The sequence below is a fragment of the Nelumbo nucifera genome, chromosome 3 (genome assembly GCF_055504915.1).
Source record: "Nelumbo nucifera cultivar China Antique chromosome 3, China Antique-T2T, whole genome shotgun sequence".
Taxonomy (NCBI): domain Eukaryota; kingdom Viridiplantae; phylum Streptophyta; class Magnoliopsida; order Proteales; family Nelumbonaceae; genus Nelumbo; species Nelumbo nucifera.
The window spans coordinates 47768576-47792281 of NC_142651.1; the positions used below are offsets into that span (position 1 = coordinate 47768576).

The window sequence follows — 23706 nt, forward strand, 5'->3', positions numbered from 1 at the left end:
TGGTTACCATTTTATTTACTTGGAAAATAAAAGAACACGGGTAAATGCACTTATCTGAGCAAATGTCACTCAGATAAGTGCATTTACTAGGATAAATAACTTACCAAAAAGTGAATAGAGCATAAGAGATGCACCCTAATGATAAAAATCATTTATTTCTAATAAAAATAGAAATGTGTATATCAAAATTGAGGAATAATTTGGTCTTTTAAATAGTAAGAAACCCAATATACAAACAATTAGAGGGGCGATCGGTGATGCGAGGTCTGTGGTAAATGTAGATTTATTGAGCTTAAATCCATGCTTCACATATTGGTGAAATATTGAATTTAATTCAGATATCTTGGATTCTGATATACCTCTAAGGGTGATTATTTCAACCCGGCCCGGACAAGCCCGATTCAGAAATGCTTGGGCCTAAGTTTTGTGCTCGGGCCCGGTCCATGATGACCCATAACTCACAGGCCAATAAAAGGAGGGTGTGGTGTTAGAGTTAGTGTATATGCTATTCCCATGGAAAAGAGAGTCTCTCTCGTGAATGATCCACAGTTCCACACTGGATTCAAATACCGAACCGTAGTCAGGGTGTTAAATGGCAATATCTTAAACACCGTTGGAACTTGGAAGTTTTATTTCTTCCGACCCGGGTCTTCTTAAAACTGTAGCTCGCGTCTTACGGAGCGGGCGCTGAATTTGTCGAGAAGGCGAGGGAGTTGGGGTGTTTCGAAGGGGGACGATAATGCAGAAGAGGGAGCAGGGAAAGGTAGGCGGAGCGGCAGGTGGCGCCGCTCCTCAGCCGGCGAAACGTGGTCGTCCTTTTGGTAGCGGAAGTAGCAACGCCGCCGCTGCTGCGGCAGCAGCCGATTCGGCGGCACCGTCCACCCTCCTGGGTCCATCTCTCCAAGTCCATAGCTCTTTCGCCGGTCAGATTCCTGAAACCCTATCTCTCTTTCTTCATTTCTGTCGTTCTATTCTTCCCTTTTTCTGCATGTAAGAACCCTTTTCTGCGTTTAGTCTTCACTAAAGAAATCGAAAATTACGTACAGAGGAATTTGACAATTTCGAGTTCTGATCATGCTTTCGAAATTTAATGAACAAGTCGTACTTGAACTTTTGATGATGGAGAGAGTATGGAGTTCTATAAGAATTCCAAATTCCAAAGAACCAGAAACTAGAAAAACAACTTAAAATCCTTCAAGGACATTTAAATTTTATAGAAGTTCCAGTTTCCGAACAACGAGTATCTATTGTAGGAGATAACAAATTCTGTCAAATTTTAGAAACCACATGCATAAAGTGCAGAATGATGGAGCATTCTGTTAATAATATGACGCTCGCAGGTCCCTTTCATATCCCACTTGTTTAGTAGTCTGAATGTAAGAGAAAAAGCCTTTCCTAATCGATAATGAAAAAATTTTATCATAAAGAGATGGGAACAAGTGCAGTCTACAGTCGCAATGCTGGAATCAAGAGCTTGACCAATATCCTGATCTCAGAGATAGTCCACCAAAAACAGAACCCTGACAGAGATCAGTGTTCCCCACTCCTAACCAAAAAATCAGTTTGGGGGTTTTGGCATTCTACATGTCTGTTTCCCATATTTTCTCTCCAGTTGGTTGCATTTGCAGAATTGTCCTCAGTGATAAATGGGTTGAGACAAGTCTTTCTGGCAATACTTACCCCAGTGAGGGAAGCCACTGCTTTAGCTTTGTACAATTGGCTTTCCTAGTTGTTGTACTTCTAAAGACCCATGCAATGCCACTTTTCGTACCATAGAAAATCCTTCCAATACCAGCAGTCCCAAGATTCTTAAGATTGTTGCCTAAGAACTACCATAAAAGGGATACTTAACTTCCCTATTAAAGGAGGTGGTAAGTTAGACCTTTGAATGGAGAAGCCCAAACAAGTCCATGTGGGGGTTTAGGGCATTGCCCCCAACCTAAATTTTTGGCGTGCATGAAGACTAAAACCTAACCCTACTCCAAAGACACTGACAAACTAAATAAATTAAAAAACTCATAAAATATCAATATCCTGATCACCCAGCAATTCTGATATTAGACTTTAGTTGTCCAATCTCCAATCTTAAGCTCCCAATAAAAATTATGAAATTGATACAGGAATTCGAAAACTGGTTTAATTCTCCATATATTCTTTCCTTGCTTTCATATTTGCATCTTGTAGAGAAGTGGATATTGGGAGGATGAGTGGTAAAACCAAAAGGGATATTAAAATGAATGTATTTGTGGGAATGTGTGAGTAGCCCCAGTAGAGGATAAAATGCAGTAAACAAAAATGGTCTAGGCATGTGCATGAATAGGACCTACTGCACCAGTAAGAGGGGATCTGATGCAAGTTAAAGGGGTTTAGAAGAGCTTGGGGCAGGTCACAAGTTCATGATTTGAACTGGTAATAAATGATTTCAAGGCTCACAATTTAACTGCAGATATGACTCCTGATAGAATGGAATGGTGAAACAGAATTCATGTAGCTTATGTAGTATAGTTAGGATAAGGCAATGAAACTTTATTCAGTTAGTAGTACCTATATAACAAAGATATTTTCAAGACACACACACACACTTACACACGTACATACATAATTTAACTTGTCAACTTCTCACTTCTCTCGTGATTGAAAAGGCGTGCCTAAGCAAGTGTTTGGTGCATGGCGTGCGCTTTACACCTCAACCCAGGTGTGCACCTTTCTTTTGTGCTTTTTGTACTTTCATTGAGCATGGTGGTTGGGCTGGGGGCTCTGCCCCTGGACCCCTGACCAAGCCCCTTGAGGCAAAGCTCAAATAAGCCCATGCTAGGGTTTTGCCTGTTCATTGGTGCTCTGAGAACCTGCCCTTTTTTTGCTAATATATCGTTCATTGCATTCTTCCTAAACCCTAATACAAGGCATTTTTAAAAGATAAGGAACTAAATTTAAATTATAAAACCAATTTTCTTAAGTAGGAATTACGAGTTTAGGACCCTAGTATGGACTTATTTGGGCTAGTCTCAAGGGGCTTGGTTGGTAAAAAGCAGCTCATAGAATTAGAGTAATGCAATTAGGAAGTAAATACAAAGCTTGAAAGTTTCACAGGCTTAGTTGTGTAGTGTTTGAATATGTTTTATATGTTATGTTCAATTTTATTTTTACATTTTCACTTTGCACATGCTTTATGTGTTATGCTTATTCATTTTAATTTGGGCTAATAGGCTTTTTGAAACATTTAATGTAAAACTTGTGTTTTTGATTAATATTATTTTTAATACATACGTTTTATTTATTTTTTTGCATCTTTATGCATTTTTTTGTAATTTTTTAAAGATTTGCCTCGCTTTAAAAAGGCGTGCACCTACCCAATGATTTTAAAGGTGTACTTTAGGTGTGCCTTGGTGCATAGGCGAGGTGCATTTTAGGGTATGTGCCTTGTCTAGGTCCCAGGAGCAATACTTTCAAAAGGTGCATGCCTGGTGTGCCTTGTGCATCAGCCTAGGCAAATGCCTTTTGAAAATTTGTGCACTTTTCCTTTTTTTTTATGCTTTGCAGCTGGGCTGGGGGGGTCTGGGGGGCCTGACCAAGCCCCTTGAGGCAAGCCCCTTGAGGCAAGCCCAAACAAACAAGTCCATATCAAGTATTAAATTCTTAATCCCTATAAAAAACAGATTAATGTTTAAAATCACAGTAGCTATTTGAAGTAATGCAATTGGGAAAAAAATGAAGAGATTAAGAGTTTACATGCTTGAATATGTTTTATATGTTATGCTTGGATTTTAATTTTAAATTTTCATTTTAAATATGTTTTACACGTTATGTTTATGTATTTTAATTTGGGGAAAATTCCACTTTAGTACCTAGAACTTTGGGGGTAGTGTCAAGTTAGTATGCAAACTTTCAAACGTGTCACTGCAGTACCTAAACTTTCAAAAAGTGTCAAGTTGGTCCCTGCCGTTAACCAACTGTCATCTGTTGAAAATGTCAAAACTACCCTTCAAAAGAAGACACTGTTCATTGTCTTCTACCTTGAGACTGAACCGGTTGTGGTGTTTGAGATTCTAGACTAATGAAGTCATATTTCAAGTTTTTTCTCTCTTTTTCTTTGAAGGTACCCAGTTAAGTCTCAAGGTAGAAGACAATGAACAGTGTCTTCTTTTGAAGGGTAGTTTTGACATTTTCAACAGATAATCGACGGTCAGTTAATGACATGGACCAACCTGACACTTTTTGAAAGTTTAGGTACTGCAGTGACATGTTTGCAAGTTTGGGTACTAACTTGATACTACCCCCAAAGTTCAGGGTACTAAAGTGGAATATTCCCTTTAATTTGATATAACGGGTTTTTTAAAATATTTATTTTAAAATTTAAGTTAATGTTTTTAATTAATAGACTAATAGTGTTTACTATTTTTGATATTTTGCATTTTTTAAGATTCTTTTGGCATTTTTTTGAATTATTTTGGCATTATTTTTGATTTTTTTTAGCATTTTTGCGCCTTGCTTCAAAAAGCTATGCACCTCGCCCCTCAGGCGTAAAATGGACCTTGCGCTTTTAAAACACTGACCTTCTTGTGCCTTGGGTGTAAAGTGCCCCCTTGTGCTTTTAAAACATTGCTTTACACACACTTTTTTTGATAATAAGAGAAAAGATTTTATTAGAGAAAGAAAAAGAGAACACAAAGGAAGGTGACCAGCAGTCACCCAAGAGAAAAAGAAGCAATTTTCACCTCCAACAACCAACCCCAACCCCTTTAAACAAAATATGATACATAAAGCAGCAACTATCCGCCACTAAACTGAAAATTACACGACCAAACCCTAAAAAAACTGAAATGAACAAACTCTTCAATCTCTGAGATATTATAGACGAACCTCTTTAATTCTTCCGCAAGGTTTTATTCGATTTTTTCACGTCCTTCGTAGGCCCAATTCCAAACAAACCCCCTTTCCAAAACCAGGGTTCAATTCTCCTTATCTCCTATTTGTAGTTTTAAATAGGTGGGTTTAATGGCAAATCAACTTCAAATTTAAATATTGCTTTAATGGCGAGTCAAATTAAAATTTGAATTCGAATATTGTCTTAAATGTAGTAATTAATTAAGAGAGAAAAGGAGTTATTAAGAGAGAGGTAGTAATTATAGGGGATTAGGAGTTATTTAGGGCAAGTTACCTTAAATGTAGGAGTTATTAGAGTGACAGAGTAATTATAGGGGTTGTGTGTATAGTAGCTATGGGTCCAAGTTCTGCAAGGTAGATGAGCGATGAGCAAACGGTGATCTAGGTTCCAAAGAAGAAGATGCTAGTGAGCAAAGGAGTGTCAGTGAGAAACGCCAAGAATCTTAAGGAGAGATTGGATTTCTTGCAATGGTGTTTGGTGAGAAGATTATTTGACTCAGATCCTGATGTCAGAGATATGGAGAGTTGGGCGATGGTGGAATGGTGCGAAAGAGGATTTGAAGTTGTTCAGAGATTAGGCACTTGCTTATCTCTTTTTAGTTTCAGGAGAAAGGTTGATATGGAGAATGCTGGAGTGAGAGAAGGCTGGAGTTAACAGGTTCCCAGAGTTAAGATTGGATAAGTGGCTTCCAACGGATGGAAATCTCACAGAAGAGGCTGACCTTGTTGGATTGATGTATATGGGATTCTACTTCATGCCTGGAGAACAGAGACATTCGTAGCGATACGATAGATTTAGAAGATTTGATTTAGATATCGGCTTTAGGACCAGTTGTAGTATGCCAGAATTCTGGTTCATATGGAGAATGCAATGAAGATTCCTCCTTTGCTTGATCTCTTCTATGTAGGGGAGGTTTATCAACTTAGGATAGTCGTGGCAGGAAGGGACCCTTGTTTTAACAGAATTGAGGTCATAAGGAAGGTGGAAGCAGAGGAGGGAAGTTACAGTTTTGGACGGACTGATGGGAGGAAAGAAGATGGTACTGGAAAAAGGGTGAAAGGAGTAGGTGAATAGGTGTTAGGTTCAGGGGAACATTGGCACAAGGAAGAAGAAGATGAAAGGTTGAAAATGAACATGGGTAACAAAGTCTTTTCCAGGGGGAATGTTGATTCTTTAATAGGGGCAATTTTGGAAAAGTGAAATTTGAAGCATTTAAAGGGCAAAGTAAGAAGGGCGGGCCCAAGGCATATGTTGGGCCCAAGAAATCAATAAGTAAGGAGTCGTTTGAGGGAGAGTTACAAGAAGGGAAGTTGTAGAGCCTTACAAACAGAAAAATTGTTCGATTCATTGTATTGGAAAGAGGAGAACAACGGATGGGTTTGTTTGCTGCACGACTAGGTATGTCTAGAATAATGAAAAAGGGGAAAGGAAGAATGGCGGAGGTAGTCCTGTAGGAGAAAAGGGCAAGAGATTGAAGGAAAGGGGTGATGCAGATGTTTAAAGAGTTCAAAATGTTGCGACTGGGGAGAAGAGGTTGCAAAGAAAGAAAAAGAAGGAACTACAGGGGAAATTGGAAGTCAGATTTTGATTCTACGATTCCGGTGTGTGATGAAGAAAGAGGGGACTTTGGAAGGGAAGATGAAGCAGGTCAGAAAAAAAAAATGCAATCAAAGCATCATCTCTCTTATTGCACAAGAATTTTATTACAGAAAGGCTGGCCAGGTCGAAGACACTCAGATTTGTCAGCGATCTCCTGAGGGAGGTTGGGAAGGAGGGTTGAAGTGTTACATGGCAGGGAAGGGAAGGAAGGTCTGAATCAGGTGGATGAGGGGAACTCAGGTGAAAAGGGGGGGGGGGGGGGGGAGGGAGGGAAAGGAGTTTGTGGGGTGGTTAAAAATGAGTCAAGAGGGGGTGGATAGGAAGGGGGAGTGTTGAGAGTAATGAGAAAGGAAGGGGGAGGGAAACCTTTTGCTTAAGACACAATTCCCCGTTTATGCTCTTTCCAACCATAGGGAGGAACCTATGTCTAGTATTTTTGGATCTATCTAATGCAACTGCTAGGTGTAACTGGGATTTGGGCTTCGGAAGAGGGCTTCATGATCATGAGTTGAACAGTGTCATAAACCTACTGCAGTCCTTGGAAGGGGTATGTTTAGAAGATGGTAAAAGGGACAGGAGAATTTGGACCCTAACACCCTTTGGTACCTTCACTTGTTCCTTTTTCTCATCCCTTACTCAACTAAGTGAAAATCAAGGTCCTTCCTTTCCTCTTTGGGAGATTTGGAGTACTCCTATCCCTCTTAGGGTGGGTGGTTTGTTCTGGGAAATGCATCTGGAAAGAATTAATACTTGTGAGCTATTGCAACGAAAAAGACCTAATTGGTGCCTCTCCCCCATTGGTGCTCCTTTTGCAAAGCTAATGGTGAGAATTGCTATCACTTATTAATTGCTTGCCCTTTTTCTTTTTCAATTTGGGATTGGTTCTTTTCTTTGTTTGTGTGTAGGTGGAACCCTCCATCTAATGTACAAAGCCTATTTGCTCCTACTTTCCCAACCTGGCTAAAGAAATGGGGAAGATTGCTTTGGAGATGCACAAGGGCAATAGTGTGTTGGACAATTTGGGAAGAGAGAAATCAATGAATATTTCTTGGAAACGAATGAAGTACAGAAGCTACTATTAAAGTTACCATCAAGATGATCCATTGGGTGAAATCTTCAGTGCTCTTCAAGGATGTTCCGGGGGGTGAGGTGTTGAGGAATTGGGGCAAGGTAGCTAGTTCTTGACCCTTTAGGGATGTGGTTAGGTCAGTTTGGTCTCCACCACCTAGAGATGTTGTTAAGCTCAATTTTGGTGGTAGTAGTGAAGGCAACCCGAGCCCATCTAGCATTGGAGGAGTGTTTAGGAACGAGGAAGGAAATGTTATTTCATTCTACTCAAGGCCCTATTGGAGTAGGGGACTCTTCGAGGGCTGGAATTATGCGGTTATGGAAGGGATTTAAAAGGCTAAGGAGCTGAACATCAGGAAGTTACTAATTGAGGGAGATTCAAAGCTTGTAATAAGCTGTCTCCTAAAAGAAGAGGAGGCTGGATTGTTGTTCTATATGAGAAGAGGAAAACTATTAATCGGTTACAAGGGATAGATGTGACTTGTAATTGGGTCAAGAGAGATGCAAATGCCTTTGCTGATACACTTGCTAAACAAGGAGTGGGAAGGAACAGTTTATTATGGGCTGTGATGTAATTCATTCGTCGAGGGGCTAAGAGAGTTTATCTGTTTGCCTTTCGTTCTCTTCTATTGTACTTATTCTCTTTTCAATTAATAATATTGCCTCTGTTATTGATCAAAACAAAGGAAGGGGGAGGGAAGGAGACCCTATAATTGAGGGAGAGGAGGCAAAAATTTATAAGGAAAGGAGCAGGGATGTAGGGGAAAGGGAAAGTGCAGGGGAAAAAGGGTTTGGAAGAGATCAGGTGTACCGGAGGAGAAAATATAGAACAAGGCCATTGGAAGATAAGGATAAAGAGGGAGTGGGAAAGGATCAGGAGGAGGTGGAAATTGATGAGATACATATTGTGAAGTAGACAACTAATTTTGAGAACGCAATTGATATAGAGGTGAGGTTGAGCAAAATTTTGGGTCTGTTTTTCCTGGGGTGAGAGGAATTTGCAAGGAAAGCTTTCAGAGAGGTGGAAGAAGGGGCAAAAAAGATGAGGAAAAGAGAACTGGGGAGCAGGCTGTTATTTTGGGAAGCAATGAAGATATGGGTCCACCTCTTACTGGAGGGGAGGAATTTGTATGGAAGACGTTTAGGGAGATAGACTTGTAGGAACTTGTAGAGTGGGGATGGAGTTAATGTAAAGTTGGGTTAGGGGGGATGCATAATTGAGTTGTTGAAAAATAAGGAAGGTTCAAAGATTCTTGAAGCTGAAGTTTATGTCAGTGAAGATGTTTGTGAGCAGGAGTCAGTTCAAACTTTTGAGAAAAATGCGGTGTTCAAATTAGAAAGGATTAATGACTGTTCTATGGGGTTAGGATTAAGTGATTAGATGCCAATTGCGTTAAGAAGATTTAGTAGTAAGAAGCAACTTTGAACTGTTCAAGTTTCCAGAGTTTTTAATAGACTGAAGATGGATTTAATGGGGGGGGGGAGGTGGTCCTATAAAGAAATTAAGAACACTAGGAAGCAAAAAATGCATTGTCATGACTAAGGAGGGGCTACAAGTGATGTTTTGAAGGGGTTTTGGTTTAGAGTTGGGTGTTTTTTATTGATAGGTCGTGGTCAGGTTTGGTTGCGATCTTTGGCTCATGTCTGGGATTTTTTGGTGGTTTGTTTATTGGTTGGGTTTTATGTTATTTTGTCTTTTTTGTTGGGTCTTCGGCGGCAAATGGGTTTGGCGATGGGGGTTGTTTTTGTTTTGGTTCTGGTTTGTTAGGTCCATGTTGGGGGTTTTGGTTGAGGTTTTGATGTCTTGTTGGTGGTGGGTGACGCCTTATCTCCTTTTGATGTAATCCTTCTTTTTTAATAATTTTATTTTTTATTTATCTTAAAAAAGAATAATTATAGGGGTTATTAATGAGAGAGAGATATATAATCTAGTATTATAATTTGAATGTATTGGCCGATACATTTAAGATATCGTCCCGTATCGGTCCTGTTTGGTCTAAACCCAAAGAGACCCCCTTTTAGTCTAGTGAAAACCTTTGAAACCAAAACATCTCAATGCTTTCTTCGTCTTTTAGTCTTCTGGTTGCTAAAACATGCTTCCTGAACTTCAATGAACAAGAAGGGTTCTCATGGATCCTTTCTAGTTCTAGAACTGTGTTTTTCTCAAAGAACTGGACATCAACCATCACTGCATCTTTTTCAATATCATCTTCTTTCGATCTAGCTGTACTCCAGTTATTGTGGCCCTCATCAGACAATAGTGGATACTCTTGAAGATCTCTAACATTCTTCCTTACACCTCTTATAGCTTTCCTCCAACTCTTGAACATCTTTCTTGTAAAGGATTGACCTCCTAACACTAATAGACCCAAGGCTTTACTTACATCCATTGCTGGATTAGCCACTTTGTTCAAGTCAATGGCCCTATCATAATGGTGAGTTTCATCAATATAAGCTTCCTCCACACTTGACTGAATTAAACTCCCAGCTTCGTTAGAAGAGCCATCATCATCCTGAATTTTTTCTTCCTCTGTCAAAGGCCTTCTTCGATAAGCTCTCTTCCTAATATAAACCTTGGAGCAGGAATCAACCGGCATTTTCCCTTTATTTCCTCTCCTTTCTTTATCTCCAGTCTCTACCTCTTTCTACAGATTTTGGAACCCCTCATTTGACTTTTTCCTCTGTCCTTTCAATGCTCGAAGAGTTTTTTAGAACTGCCTAAAAAAACTGAGACTTGTAACCTGTGTGTGACTAGCCTTTTGTACATCATGTCATGTACTCTCTTTTTTTCTCTTCATTAATATATAAAGTTACTATTTTCCTCAAAAAAAAAAAACTGAGACTTGTTCAGCTGTTCTCCTCTAACTCTCTAAGTCCATCACTTTATCCAACTCGAGATCCTTTTCTCCCCCCATTTGAAAAACTATTCTGTTGTTCAAACTTCTTTCCAGCTTCCACTTCAAAAAAATTCAAGGAATTGAAGAAACCTATCTCTGGAGATACAATATTATCCCTCAAAGCACCACGATTTGAAGTGATGTTCTTAATCAGATCCCTTGCTGCTTTGAACTCAAGACTAGTTCCTCCATCGACCACAACAACTTGAAAAGGGTTTTGACCAACTTTTGATCCTCAGCTCTTCTCTTGCAAATATCCTCCTTTCTCCTTTGCTACTGGACAATTCCTGTCTTCTTTGCATTCTTTCACAACTTCAGGACTTCATTTGAATAGGAATATTTCACGAAACACTTGTATTTTCTTCTGCCGAACACATTTGTCTTTTTCTCATGCAAAACTCTTGACCTCTTTGAAACCTTTTGAACTCCAGAGTTTTAAACTAATTCAATGATTTGGCAGCAGGACCGAACTGTGGTTGTGGGCCGATTGTACTGGGCTCAAACCAATTCAGCCTAACATCTAAAACTTTTTTTCCTTTTTTATAATTGGTCCTCCATTGTCCCCGACCCTTCACCTTCCTCTTACGTCTTCCTTTGCAACTTTTTGTCTTCAACAGTCGATCAAAACAAAGAATCCTCATCTTCTTTTAGTGCCTCCCTATTTGCTTTTGATCTTTAATCTGAAACAAAGAATCATCTCCAACAACCATTCTCAGTTTGAAAACCTTATCCTTGTAAAACAAATCCAGCAACGTTGGGATCACATTAAACTCCTCAGCCTCAACTAGAATTCTCGTAAATTGGATATTCTCCCATCTTGTATTTCTGAAGTCAAATCTCTTAACCCAAATGTCGGGATCGCATTAACCTCCTATTTCTTTTGGTTACAATATGACTTTGAGTTGACAACTATCTCTTCGGAACCCAAACTAGAATTTCCATTGTTTGTCACAGGCATCGAATATCTTTCTTCCAAAATTTTGAACATTTTCCTGGCAAAATCCTCCCCTCCAAAATATGTAACCCAGAGCCTTACTTCCACTTCAACCTCCCGCCGCACTTTCCAAATAAACTGTTCCCTACATGAGTCTTATCCATAATCACTTCCTCATCATCTGAAATATCCTTCTCAACATTATCATCTTCAGGATCAACAATATCTTGTAAATGCTTAGTTCTATATTTGTTTTGACTATAGGCTTTAATGCTCAAATTCTTTTCGATGTCTCCACCCCCTTGATCCAACCCCCCTTCAACACCAGCACTTCCACTGATCCCACATGCCCTTGCCTCACTGCAGCCATATTTGAACAAGCTGAAGCTTCAAACTCCCTTGTTCTCTCAGCACCCTTCATTTCAATCCCCCTCCAGCCTCTTTTTTCTTTTCTTTTTTTTTTTTTTTCAATATACAACCAATGAAGCTATCGTCAACCCCAAAGAAACACCATCTTTCACAGACTTAGAAGAAGCATTCTCCCTATTGGAATTACCATGATTGTTCCTCTCCAGCATCTCATCATTTGATTCCCCTTCTTTATCAATCCTTCTGTCTTCTTCCTTAAGATTATTGAAACTCAGTTCTAACAGATCACACTCTTCTGAAAACTTTGCCACAATACATGCAATCCTGTAAGAGAATAACATGATCAGCCTCAACAGAGTCACCACAATTGCTAACCATCTCAAACACACACACACACACACACATACACAAATACGTATACATGATGTAGTTGCGCTCTTATGCTTTTGTAGACACACTGATTTGAAGCTATGCATTTAATCAGAGCTATTTTTCCAATTAAAAGGGTGAGTGTTGTTGAATCTTGGACAATTTGATAAAGCCTCCATGTTTTCAGGGAAACTTTAGCGTATATCTAATTCCATTTATAGCAAAATCTACCTTATATTAGTACTAATAAGTTTCACAATCATGTATCCTCAGATCAGAATAACAAAAGGATAGTTTTGGCTCTTCAAAGTGGATTGAAGAATGAGTTGACATGGGCACTAAACACTCTTACATTGCTATCTTTCAAAGAAAAGGATGACATGCGCAGGGATGCAACCCCTCTTGCTAAAATACCTGGGTTGCTGGATGCTCTTCTTCAAGTTGTAGGTGTTGCTAATTTCTTTATTTTATATGCTTTGGTTTAACTGTGTTTCTCTGCGTGTGTGTGTATTTGTTATCATACTGTGTTTTACATATTCTAATTAGACTAGTATTTGTCTTCATTGAATTTTATATCGTGAGGCTTATTTTAGAGGAAAGCAGCTAGCACACATTCCCCAAATTCAATTTTTGCTATTGGCTATTTTTGAACTACATTTCTCCTGAAAAAAATCCCTTTGTAATAAGAACTTTGTTAATGGAACAGATAGATGACTGGCGGGATATAGCTCTTCCAAAAGAACTTGCAAAGGCACCTAGGTTCAGATTGTTGGGTGCAAATTCTGTAGTTTCAGGATTTGGGAACGAGTATGAGGCATTATGCTCAAATGATGGTGCTCTCAATTCTGGGTAACCCCAACTTAATGTCTCACTGTATGGTCAAGCCGTAATTACCAGTAATATAAAGTGCAGATTTGGAGCTCTGAAAATATTTTGGCATTTCTTTTGACAGCACTGGATCTAGTTCATCCAATACAGAGGTATCAAACCAGAAGAGCATGGCCAAGAACGGTCCATTGGAATGGTTTGATGAAGATGGCCTGTTTAATCTGGATGACGAGGGGCGTGCAGAAAAGCAACAGTGTGCTGTTGCTGCTTCAAATATAATCCGGAATTTCTCTTTCATGCCTGATAATGAGGTGATTATGGCCCAACATCGACATTGCTTGGAAACAGTATTTCAATGCATAGAAGATCACATCACAGGTCAGTGACATGAGTTTGTAGGAATACAATTTTTTTTTTGTCATCGTCTTAGTTATCCAATTTATTATATACATTTCTTTTTGAGCAAATGGTTTCCATTGTATATATATACATGTCAAAGGGGGAATGCTCTCTGGTTGTAATTGTGGTTACTGTTAGTATACAAGACAAACAACTCAAAAGTCAAAACCACAAGGCAAACACTTATTGAAATGATTGCTCTAACAAATTCTCAGTTCCAAATTAGATCATTTATTGCTAGTGGTTTCCATAGAAAAGTTAAAATTTTTTCCTCTCACAAGACATCTTCAATTTTGATTCTAGGGATTGGGTGATATGGTGAGCTCGTAACTAGATTGTTTTGGAGTTATAGTTATGCTTTTTGCATCTATGATTCATATTTTGATATATGATATGAACAGCAATGACTTAAGTTGACAATTATTTTAAAGGTGGTATACTTGATTATCTATGAAATTTTTGGTATAATTAATTATTTTTATATTTTTTAATGAATTTTCCTTGAATCTTACAATTTATGATTTTAACCCAAATTCAATTTTGATCCTAGGATTTTTGGATTTGATTCTGCTTTGACAATGTTACATTTATAAGTGTTCTTGCCTAATACTGCTAAAGAAATACATAGGTAGTGTATAGCCCTGTTGAAGTGCTTTCTTCATATAAAGATATGAACCAAAATATAAAGATATGATGTCATGCTGGTCATGCATCCCTTTCTCTTTTATGTAGAACATTCTTATTATCCAAGATGGCTTTCTATCAGGATTGTTGGAAAGTGTTGAAAGATAAGTTATGCGAAGTCTTTAAGGAATACTCAAATAGACATATCATTAGCCCTGGAGTTAATACAACCTTTCTATCTTTAATTCCAAAAAAGAGCTGATGTTGATCAACCTAAAGATTTCTAACCCATAAGTTTGGTGACCGGTATTTACAAAATAATTGCTAAGGTCCTTTCATTGAGGATTAAAGCAGTACTTCCCTTAATCATCAGTCAGTTACAAGGGGCTTTCATTCAAGGGAGACAGATAATTGATTAAATTTTAATAGCTAGTAAATGTGTAGAGGAAATGAAGAGATCTAGAAAGGAAGGCTTTGTTTGCAAATTGGACTTGGAGAAGGTGTATGACTTGGTGGATTGGACTTTCCTGTTAAAGGTGATCCAATTTCGTGGTTTTTGGGAGAGATGGTACAATAAGATGTATGGTTGTATTTGATCTTGCTCTATCAATTTACTATCTCTCTGTTAGGATTCCACCAAGGGAAGCAAAGGAATTAGAAGAAGTGATGAGAGATTTCCTTTGGGAGACAGGAGAGGCCAGAAAAGACCATTTAATTAAATGGGAGATTGTGTGTAGGAGCAATGAAGAAGGTGGGTTGGGTATTGGGGATGTGAGTAAGAAGAATATAGCTCTCTTAGGAAAATGGTTATGGAGATGGCCACTAGAAAGGGATAATTTATGGCATGAGGTGGTGGATGGTATCCATAGAAGGTTGGAGAATGGTTGGGATGCTGGTTATCACAAGAAGCTACTTTGGCAGCACCTTGGAAAGCAATTCATGGTATTCTTCCTCTTTTTCTTAGGTATACCAGGTATGATGTATGTTAGGGAATTTAATATGGTTTTGGGAAGATGTTTGGATTGGTGATTTCCCTTTGAAGGATTTGTTCCCTTCCTTGTATTCCATTTCTTTGTACAAAAAAGAGGTGATCTCAAAATTTCTAGTCCCTCCTTTATTGTCTTTGGGTCGTAATTGGGATTTTGGGTTTTGTTGGGGGTTGAGGGACGAGGAGTCCACTTCTGTGACAAAGCTTTTACATCTTTGAGAGTTTGTTTGGAGCCTTCTAAACTAGATAGAAGAGTTTAGTTTCCAAGTTGTAATGGTTATTTTTCTTGTGCCTATTTTTTTCAATGCCCTTTGTCAGTCCTCTAACCTTCATCCTGTCCCTTTTAAGGAAGTTTGGTGCCGACCTATTCCCCTTAAAATTTGTTCTTTGTGTTGGGGAAGTGTTCTATGGGAAGGTAAACACTTTGGATCACTTACAAAAGAAGAGACCTTTTATTTCTATTTCCTTGAACTGGTGCACTCTTTGTAAACCGAATGATGAATCTTATTACTAACTAATATTCAATTCCTTTGCTGCAGATATTTAGGATTGGTTTTTCTCTTTGTTTGATGTGCAGGTGGAACTTTTAAATGGAGATTAAGATGCTGTTTGATCCATCTACCTTTATTTGGTTGAAGAGAAGGGAAGAATAATGTGAAGGTGCACTAGAGTAGCGGTGATTTGGACATTATGGGAAGGAGAGAAGCATGCAACAAATTAAGGTTTGTTTAATGATTAAGGTTGTCCATTGGCTATTACCTTTGGATTTATTGCACCAATTCTCCTTTGGTGATATTTGGAGAAATTGGTATTTAGTGGCTTCTAGTTCAGTGTGAAAGGACAGAATATACTTGACATGGGTACCTCCTCTTAAAGGTATTTCGAACTTAAATTATGATGGAAGTAGCCAAGGTAACCTAGGCCCTTCTGGAATTGGAGGGGTCACAATAGAGAAGACAGGAAATGTAGTGACACTCTACTCAGGACCAGTGGGAATTAGGAACTCTGTAAGGGCTGAACTGTATGCTGTTTTACAAGATGTTCAGATTACAAAAGAGTTGAATCTGGAGAATTTGGTGGTTGAAGGGGACTCAAAGGTGGTAGTGGGCTGGCTGAAGGAACCAGATTCAGTAATATGGTGTTATAAGGATGTAATGAAGAAGATCAAATGGTTAACAAGAAATATGAATCTCATTTATCAAAAAAAAAAAAAAAGAAAACAAGAAATATGAATCTGTTCATACAATGGGCAGGGAGAGAGGCCAATGCATTGGCTGATTCTTTAGTTAAGCAGGGGATACATAGGGATCAGTTGTAATTGTTTGCTGTAATTTCTTTTAGGGGGTACATATGAATCTGTTCATACAAGGCTGTACCTCACACCTTTCCCTGGGGTGCTTGTAACGTTGATTAGCTATATTGATTTCAGTGATTTTTTTTTTTTTTACTTATAAAAAACATTCTTATCTAAGATGCCAAAGGAAATTTCTTCTTAAAATGTCCCATTTGAGGTAGATCTTGCATCCCCCTCCAAGAGAATATATGGAGAAATTAAAAGAAAAAGGAGAATTCCCAAAGGTACAAACAATCTAATATGGGCTCAGAGATGAGAATCCTTAAAGATGATGCTTCACATCTTGCTTTTTACTAATGTGCAATCCCAGCCTAATTGTGTTCACCATAGTCTCGTATCAAAATTATGTTCTGAAGAAAACTATACAATTCCCTCTATCAATATCACCATGCAAGAGTGTTAACATCACTGTGATGTTTCTCCTGTGAAGAATCTCTTGTGACTGTAGTTTGGAAACCGGATTTCCTGCACTCTCTTTGGTGTGGGATGCAGTACACTTCCAATGAAATTCAACCACATCACACCACACATGCCTCCCCTTCTCACATGTGTGGATTAAGTTTAACATATGGTGGGGTGTTATGCCTCCAAATTCTACTTTTGAAATCTAAAAAAAAAAGAAATAGGTAAAGAAAGGAAACTTGACTACCCAGTCGACAGATGCGAGAGTCTAAACAAAAAAAGGGAAACTCAACCCAAGTCTTGCTTGTCAAACCCTATATGAGGAGAATGCCATTAACAGGCAATATGTAGGAAATCGTTTTGCAAGAAACTCAACCCAGGAACAAGGGTGGAAATCGTTTTGCAAGAAACAGTGTTTCTTCTTCACTGTTTCATTTCTTCTTCTTTGGATGCCATTAACAAGAGATTTGCATACTTCTCTTTCTTCTTCTTAAAATTACGGCCAAAGGTAGAATCCATTTACAAGTAATTGTTTGATTTCATCAGCGTTTCTTCTTCTTCTTCCTGACCCTGCTTTATTCTGCAACATCAAATTGTGGTTAAAACAATTCAAACTTTGTAATAGTGGTTTAATGTGGTTAAAGCAAATATGTCTAAAAAATCAGTGTATAAAAAGGAGTGAGATGTATTCACCAAAAAAAAAAGGAGTGGGATGTCACTATTTTGGTGGGACCCCAAAACTGAAGAGTTACCTGTGATTCATCACTGTGTACTGTTAACCAACACGCGACTTGTAGCCTTCGACTGAAAGGTAAAAGAAAATATAAGCTATCTTTGTAAAACAATTTCCTACGTATTGCTTGTTAATGACGTCTCCTCATCTAGGGTTTGGCAAGCAAGATTTGGGTTGAGTTTCCCTTTTTTGTTCAGACTCTCCCATCTGTGGTCTGGGTAGTCAAGTTTCCTTTTTTTTATTACCATTTTCTTTTTTTAGACTGCTAAAAGTGAATTTGGAGGCATAATGCTCCAAACCTTCTGTTAAACTTGATCCACACATGTGAGAAGGGGAGGCATGTGAGGTGTGACTTGGTTGAATTTTATTGGAAGTGTACCATGTCCCACACCAAAGAGAGTGCAGGAAATCTGGGTTCTGCAGTTTGCTCTTCACAGAATAATTTATCAATATGTAGGAATTCTATTCTTTACATACATGCCAAGCGGCAAGCTTGTTTGTGTTCAGTTAGTCCCTGGTTGGTTTCTGTTTTTATGTTTTATGCATAGTGGTCCTTTTTTTTTTGATAAGTAACATAGTGGTCCTTTTATGTAATGTAAAGTTGCTGATATGGCAGATCACAAAGGATATATCATCATCATTATCATCTAAGCCTTTGTCCCAACTATATGTAGTCAGCTAACAAAGGTTATATATGAGACAGAAGAGTAGGGGCATAATGATTCTTTTATGTAATGTTAAGTTGCTGATATATACATGAGACAGAAGGGCTCATGCTTGTTATTTCTCTCCTACATTTGCCTCTTCATTTTTTTCCTCCACTGTTTTCTCCTATTTTCTTCTCATATTCTGTTCTTAATTCTTCTAAAATAAACTGGGGAATTAAGGATTTTTTTTGGCTCTAGAAAACTTTTTTTTTTTTTTTTTTTTTGTAAAAGGTAAGGTAAATTTATTAATAGAAATCAGAACCATACAAAGGCCTCCCAGAAGGGAGCAAAGACTGAGAACAGCCTCTCAGTTTACATTACAATTCAAATATACTAACAGAACTTAACTGAGACCCCAAAACCCTAGGCTGTATGCCTTTTACACCTGCAGTCCAGGATACAAGCTTTCCCACTGCAAGACAGTCCGCCTTCTTTTTCTTATTCTGAAAGATTCTTCTGTTTCTCTCTAGCCAGCTTAGAAAGGCCTAACAAATCCCAACTCCTTAGCAGATCTGAAACCTGATTTGGCATGACCCAGGAAATACCTTCCGATGAGAGAAAATGGTTCCAAATTCCAGCCGCAAAAGGACAATGGATGAAGAGATGATTGTTGTCCTCCTCTGCTTGCCCACACAGCTCGCACATCATGTTTTGGATCAGAATTCCTCTTTTTGTCAAATTCTGTTTAGTTAGATTTTTGTCCAATACCACCACCCACAGCAGTGCATTCACTTTGAGAGGAGGAATCTAAGTCCAGATTTTATTAGCAGGAAAGTTATCCAGACCTTCACTAGCTAGTCTTTTGGCTAAAGAGCTTATAGTGAATAATCCATCAGCATTCCACTTCCAAATCCAAGCATCTTCTTCCAATGGGTTCAGAACTTGACTAGAGAGCAAGTTCAACAGGTTCACCACTTGTTCCACTTCCCAATCTTGGAAAGGTCTTCTGAACTTAGGGCTCCATACAATACTATTCCCCATCAACTCACAACAATCATAACCTCCTGATTCTCTGCAAGTTGAAACAAGTGAGGGAACAGCTATTCAAGGGCCCTATTGTTACACCAATTGTCTTTCCAAAATTTAAAGCGAAGACCTGAGTCCAACTTAAGGGACAAACCACTTTGAACCAGAGGGTAGATTTCCATAATTTTCTTCCAAAGAGAGCAACCCAAGGAAGGAAGGATCAAGGTTGTTGTCCAATCTCCTCCATCTGTTTTATACTTGTCTGCCATTAAAGACCTCCACCAGCTAGTTCTTTCTGTAGCAAATCTCCAGATCCATTTACCCATAAGAGCTTTGTTAAAAGTCTTCAGATTTCTCACCCCTAAGCCACCTCTTTCTTTCGGAGTACACATTTGTTTCCAACTGACTAAGTGTATTTTGTTTTCCTCCTCCCAGCCCTTCCAATGGAAATTTCTTTGTAGCCTTTCTATTTTGATCGCCACTTTGGTAGGGATAGGGAAGAGAGAGGAAATAGGAGGGGAGGTTAGATAGAGAACTCTTTAGAAGAGTGATTCTACCCCCTCCTCCCAAAGAGAGATATTTGGCTTTCCAGGATGCCAATTTCCTTTCCGATCTTTCCACCACCGGATCCCAAATTAGAGAAGAAGAGTATTTGACCCCCAAGGGGAGCCCTAAATACATTGTTGGAAGGTACCCGATCTGACAAGCTAGCACTTCAAGATTCTCAACCTTCCCCACAGGGATTATTCTACTCTTGGCCCAGTTAACCTTTAAACCTGTTACCACTTCAAACCAACTTAACACCCCAAGCATGATTTCCAGTTGACCTAGATCTGCATCAATAAAACACGTGTCATCTGCAAACTGGAGTAACTGCACTTTTTCCCCACCTGGAACTGATTCAAACCCTTTCCATAAGCCTTCTTCGCTAACTCGATGAACAAAGAGGGACAACACCTCCATTATAGAAATTAATTTATTAAAATTATAAGAAAGCGTAACAACAAGAAGTTGTGAAAGAAACAAGTAGGCACAAGATGTCTAAACCCCTCAAAGTATTATTACAACTGAGGTTACTGAGCTCCAAATATAGTCTGTCTCTGAACCCATTGCTTAGCTAGACCATCTGCCAAACTGTTGGCAGATCTTCTAACCCAATTAACTTGAATAGACATGTCCCTAGAGAGCCATTTTGAACCACCTGAGATCATTCCTTAGGTGCCAAGACACTCCTTCCCCCTTCTTTAACCAGTCCACAACTATTTTGGAGTTGCCTTCAATAATTAACCTTTCAAAACCCAACTCTTTGGTTTTCTCAACTCCAAAAACAGCTGCCAAGAATTCTGCTGTAGTCACATCACCTTGCTCAATTGGACCTGAGAAGAAAGCATGTATATTTCCTTCCTCATCCCTGATTACCCCTCCGATTCCAAAGGGGCCTGGATTTGCCTACACAACTCCCATCAAAATTCAGTTTCAACCAGCCAATAGATGGAGGTGACCAGTCCACTGTTACTATCTGTCTTCTAGAAGATGAGTCATCTATAGCCCCCCAAGACCTGAAAAAATCATCAACCTTAAAGTCTGAGAAAAGATTCAAGGTCTTGACTCAATGTGCCACTCTTAGGGTTATGACCTCTGTCAAAGCTTCCTTAGTTCTCTCTTCTCTCCAAATATTCTTGAGTTTCTTTCTTCCCAAACTGTCTATATGACAACAGCTGCCCTAGTACATCTCCAAGCGATCAAGAGGGAGCCAATTGCAACCAAAAAGTGAAGCAAACCAATCCCAAATAAAGCCAACAAAGGGACAAGAGATTAAGAGATGAAACATAGTCTCACCATTTAACTTGCATAAGCAGCACCAGTTGGGGGACAAGTACCAGTTTGGCCTCTTCCTTTGAACCTTATCACAAGTTTTAATGCAGCCATGAAACTCTTCCCAGTAGAAAGCACCAACTCTAGGAGGAATGGGGGAGCACCGTATTTCCTTAACAAGGAAAGAAGAAGAAGGGGGAAGGTGAGGAAGCTATAAGAGAGGTAAACAAAGACTTACAAGTGAAGAGCAATGTTCAGTTTAAGGAGCTAAGTTTTCTCAGGTCTTGATGGCGATTCTGGTCATTCTGACAGAGTGAGGTATTTTCTCTTGATTAAGCTGACATTATGCCTCATCTTTTAACTATGTAAGCTCATTTTCACAGGAATACTAAATCTAGAAAGTATCAGAGGGACTTTGTGTCATGGAATGTGGGGAATTGACAAGACAAGGCTAAGTTGTTAGAAATTTAGAATTTCCCAATTCACTAGTCAAGCCTTGTTCTTGGTCTGTTTCCTTTCACGTGTGCATATATTATATATTATACACAAAGGTGAGTCATGGCATTTGCCCTTAGGCCTTCTGTTGTAAATATCTTTATCTTCTAATCTAATCCGAGATTTTCATAAAATGACTTGGTTATTATGACATACTTAAAACGTCATGTAAAATTTTCTTTTAAAATGCTGATGTTTGTAGTTTATCGTTAATAATGCAGTATGTCATTCATATTTTACAAGAGCTTGTGCTAAAGTAGCATTTTTTTTTTTTTTGTTAACTTGCTCTAAAAAAGAAACAAATGTATCTTTACTGACTCAAGAAGAGTTTTCCCTGATGAATAAACTTGTTTCCCCTGGAATACTCCTAAAGGGCTAGGGGGCCATAGCCCATTGCTGGTCTTGGCTAGTTGGGGCCTCGGAAGGGGTAGACTGGATATTTAAGCTAATATCTGGCATATTTTTTCACAAAGTTGTGCTCTCAGAACTTAATCTGCATTCTCTCGCTTGTCAATTCGTGCTTATGATATTAATCCATGTCTTTCGTGCACAATTCATTCCAACATGCATATAATAAGTTGCCCATGTTGACAGAGGATGAGGAACTTGTAACAAATGCACTTGAGACAATTGTGAATTTAGCGCCATTGCTGGACCTCCGAATTTTCAGCTCCTCCAAGCCGTCCTATATCAAAATAACGTAATACTTTATTTCATTCCGTTTTTTAAACTTTTGCTACATGATTTCTAAGTTGAAAGTTTTCATCATTTCTTTGACCAACCAGTGAGAAAAGTGCAGTTCAAGCCATCATGGGGATGCTGGGATCCTCCATCAAAGCCTGGCATTGTGCTGCTGCTGAATTGCTTGGCCGCTTGATAATAAATCCTGATAATGAACCATTCCTTCTTCCTTTTGCTCCTCAGGTTTGGATTATATAATCCCTTGTTATGTATTAGAGAGCTGAGGCTTATTTATGTTTTCTTTCCACCTTTATCTTCTTCACATTATGACCTTTGTATACTCTTGTAAGAAGTTTAATGCCCTAATATGTTTCATAATTAGTAATTTATTTATCAAAAAAATTTTCGTAATTCCCAAATTGGCTCTGCAGATATATAAGCGCTTAATTGATCTAGTAAGCTTACCAGCGGTAGATGCACAAGCTGCAGCTGTTGGAGCTCTTTATAATCTTTCAGAAGTCAACATGGACTGCAGGCTGAAGCTTGCGAGTGAGAGATGGTGCTTCCTAGTACCCTGAATCATAACTAGCATAGAGATCCAAAATCTGTCTGAAAGGCTCCATCTTGCTGAAATTTGTTTTTGTTCTAATGCAGGGCTGTTGATAGGCTATTGAAAGTGATTAAGACGCCACACCCTGTCCCAGAAGTCTGCCGCAAAGCAGCAATGATACTGGAGAGCCTTGTTTCAGAACCACAGAACAGGGCCCATCTCCTAGCTTATGAGAATGCCTTTGCAGAGATTCTATTCTCGGATGGTAGATATTCTGACACCTTTGCCAGGATACTATATGAGTTGACTTCACGGCCTAACAACAAAGTGGCCATGGCCCGTGGTGCTTGGGGCATGTAGTCAAAACCCAGCCTGGTCAGTGCCATCTAGTAGCTTTTCTCATTCTGGAGACACTCAGCTAATAGTCATGTCTTGATATTTGTTATGGGTAGTGTGAACATACTTAGATCTTGGTTAGTCAGTTAAGCACTACCCATGATAATTACCATACGTTATAAAAGGAGGTCCTCACCCTGATAAATTGCTAGTTGCCCATTTTCACGAGTTTACACTTGTCATATTGTTACTCTATGTTGTTGTATATATAGAACTGTTTCTTCTGTCAGTTATACCTGATCATATCAGTTTGCAGGAGTGGGCAGTTCGAAGCCTATAGAAGCATTCTATTCCTATAATGACTATAGGCACAGGAAGTTTCAGTTAAGGTCCTGTCTATTTTTCCGAGTTTGAATTCTCAAAATAAGATCCATTTTAAAGTTTATCTGTGATCTCTTTAGTCCATCTAGAGAAGGCATGAGAGATCTGATCATCAGATGAAATAGGTGATTCAATGTTTAACTTATCCTCATGGCCAGTTCTGTTCCAGTGCATTCCTTCCATATTATAAACCCTTCAACTACATTTGGTTATAGTATCCTGATTGGTAGTCATAATAAAGAAATAGTATAGGGACTGTAATTTATCTCAAGAGAAGGGTTCGAGGGAATATAAATCATGAGTGAGTTGCTTCATATTTTAATCTT

General features: G+C 38.7%; 1 protein-coding gene across 1 annotated transcript; it reads left to right on the plus strand.

Annotated features, from left to right (window-relative positions):
- Positions 1 to 496: 496 nt before the first annotated feature.
- Positions 497 to 23299, plus strand: LFR (ARM repeat superfamily protein). The gene is made up of 8 exons (XM_010275938.3): positions 497 to 923; positions 12395 to 12564; positions 12828 to 12970; positions 13074 to 13327; positions 22027 to 22132; positions 22218 to 22356; positions 22545 to 22672; positions 22768 to 23299. The coding sequence occupies exons 1-8, from the start codon at positions 740 to 742 to the stop codon at positions 23021 to 23023; spliced, it is 1380 nt and encodes a 459-aa protein (XP_010274240.1). The 5' UTR covers positions 497 to 739; the 3' UTR covers positions 23024 to 23299.
- Positions 23300 to 23706: the final 407 nt, after the last annotated feature.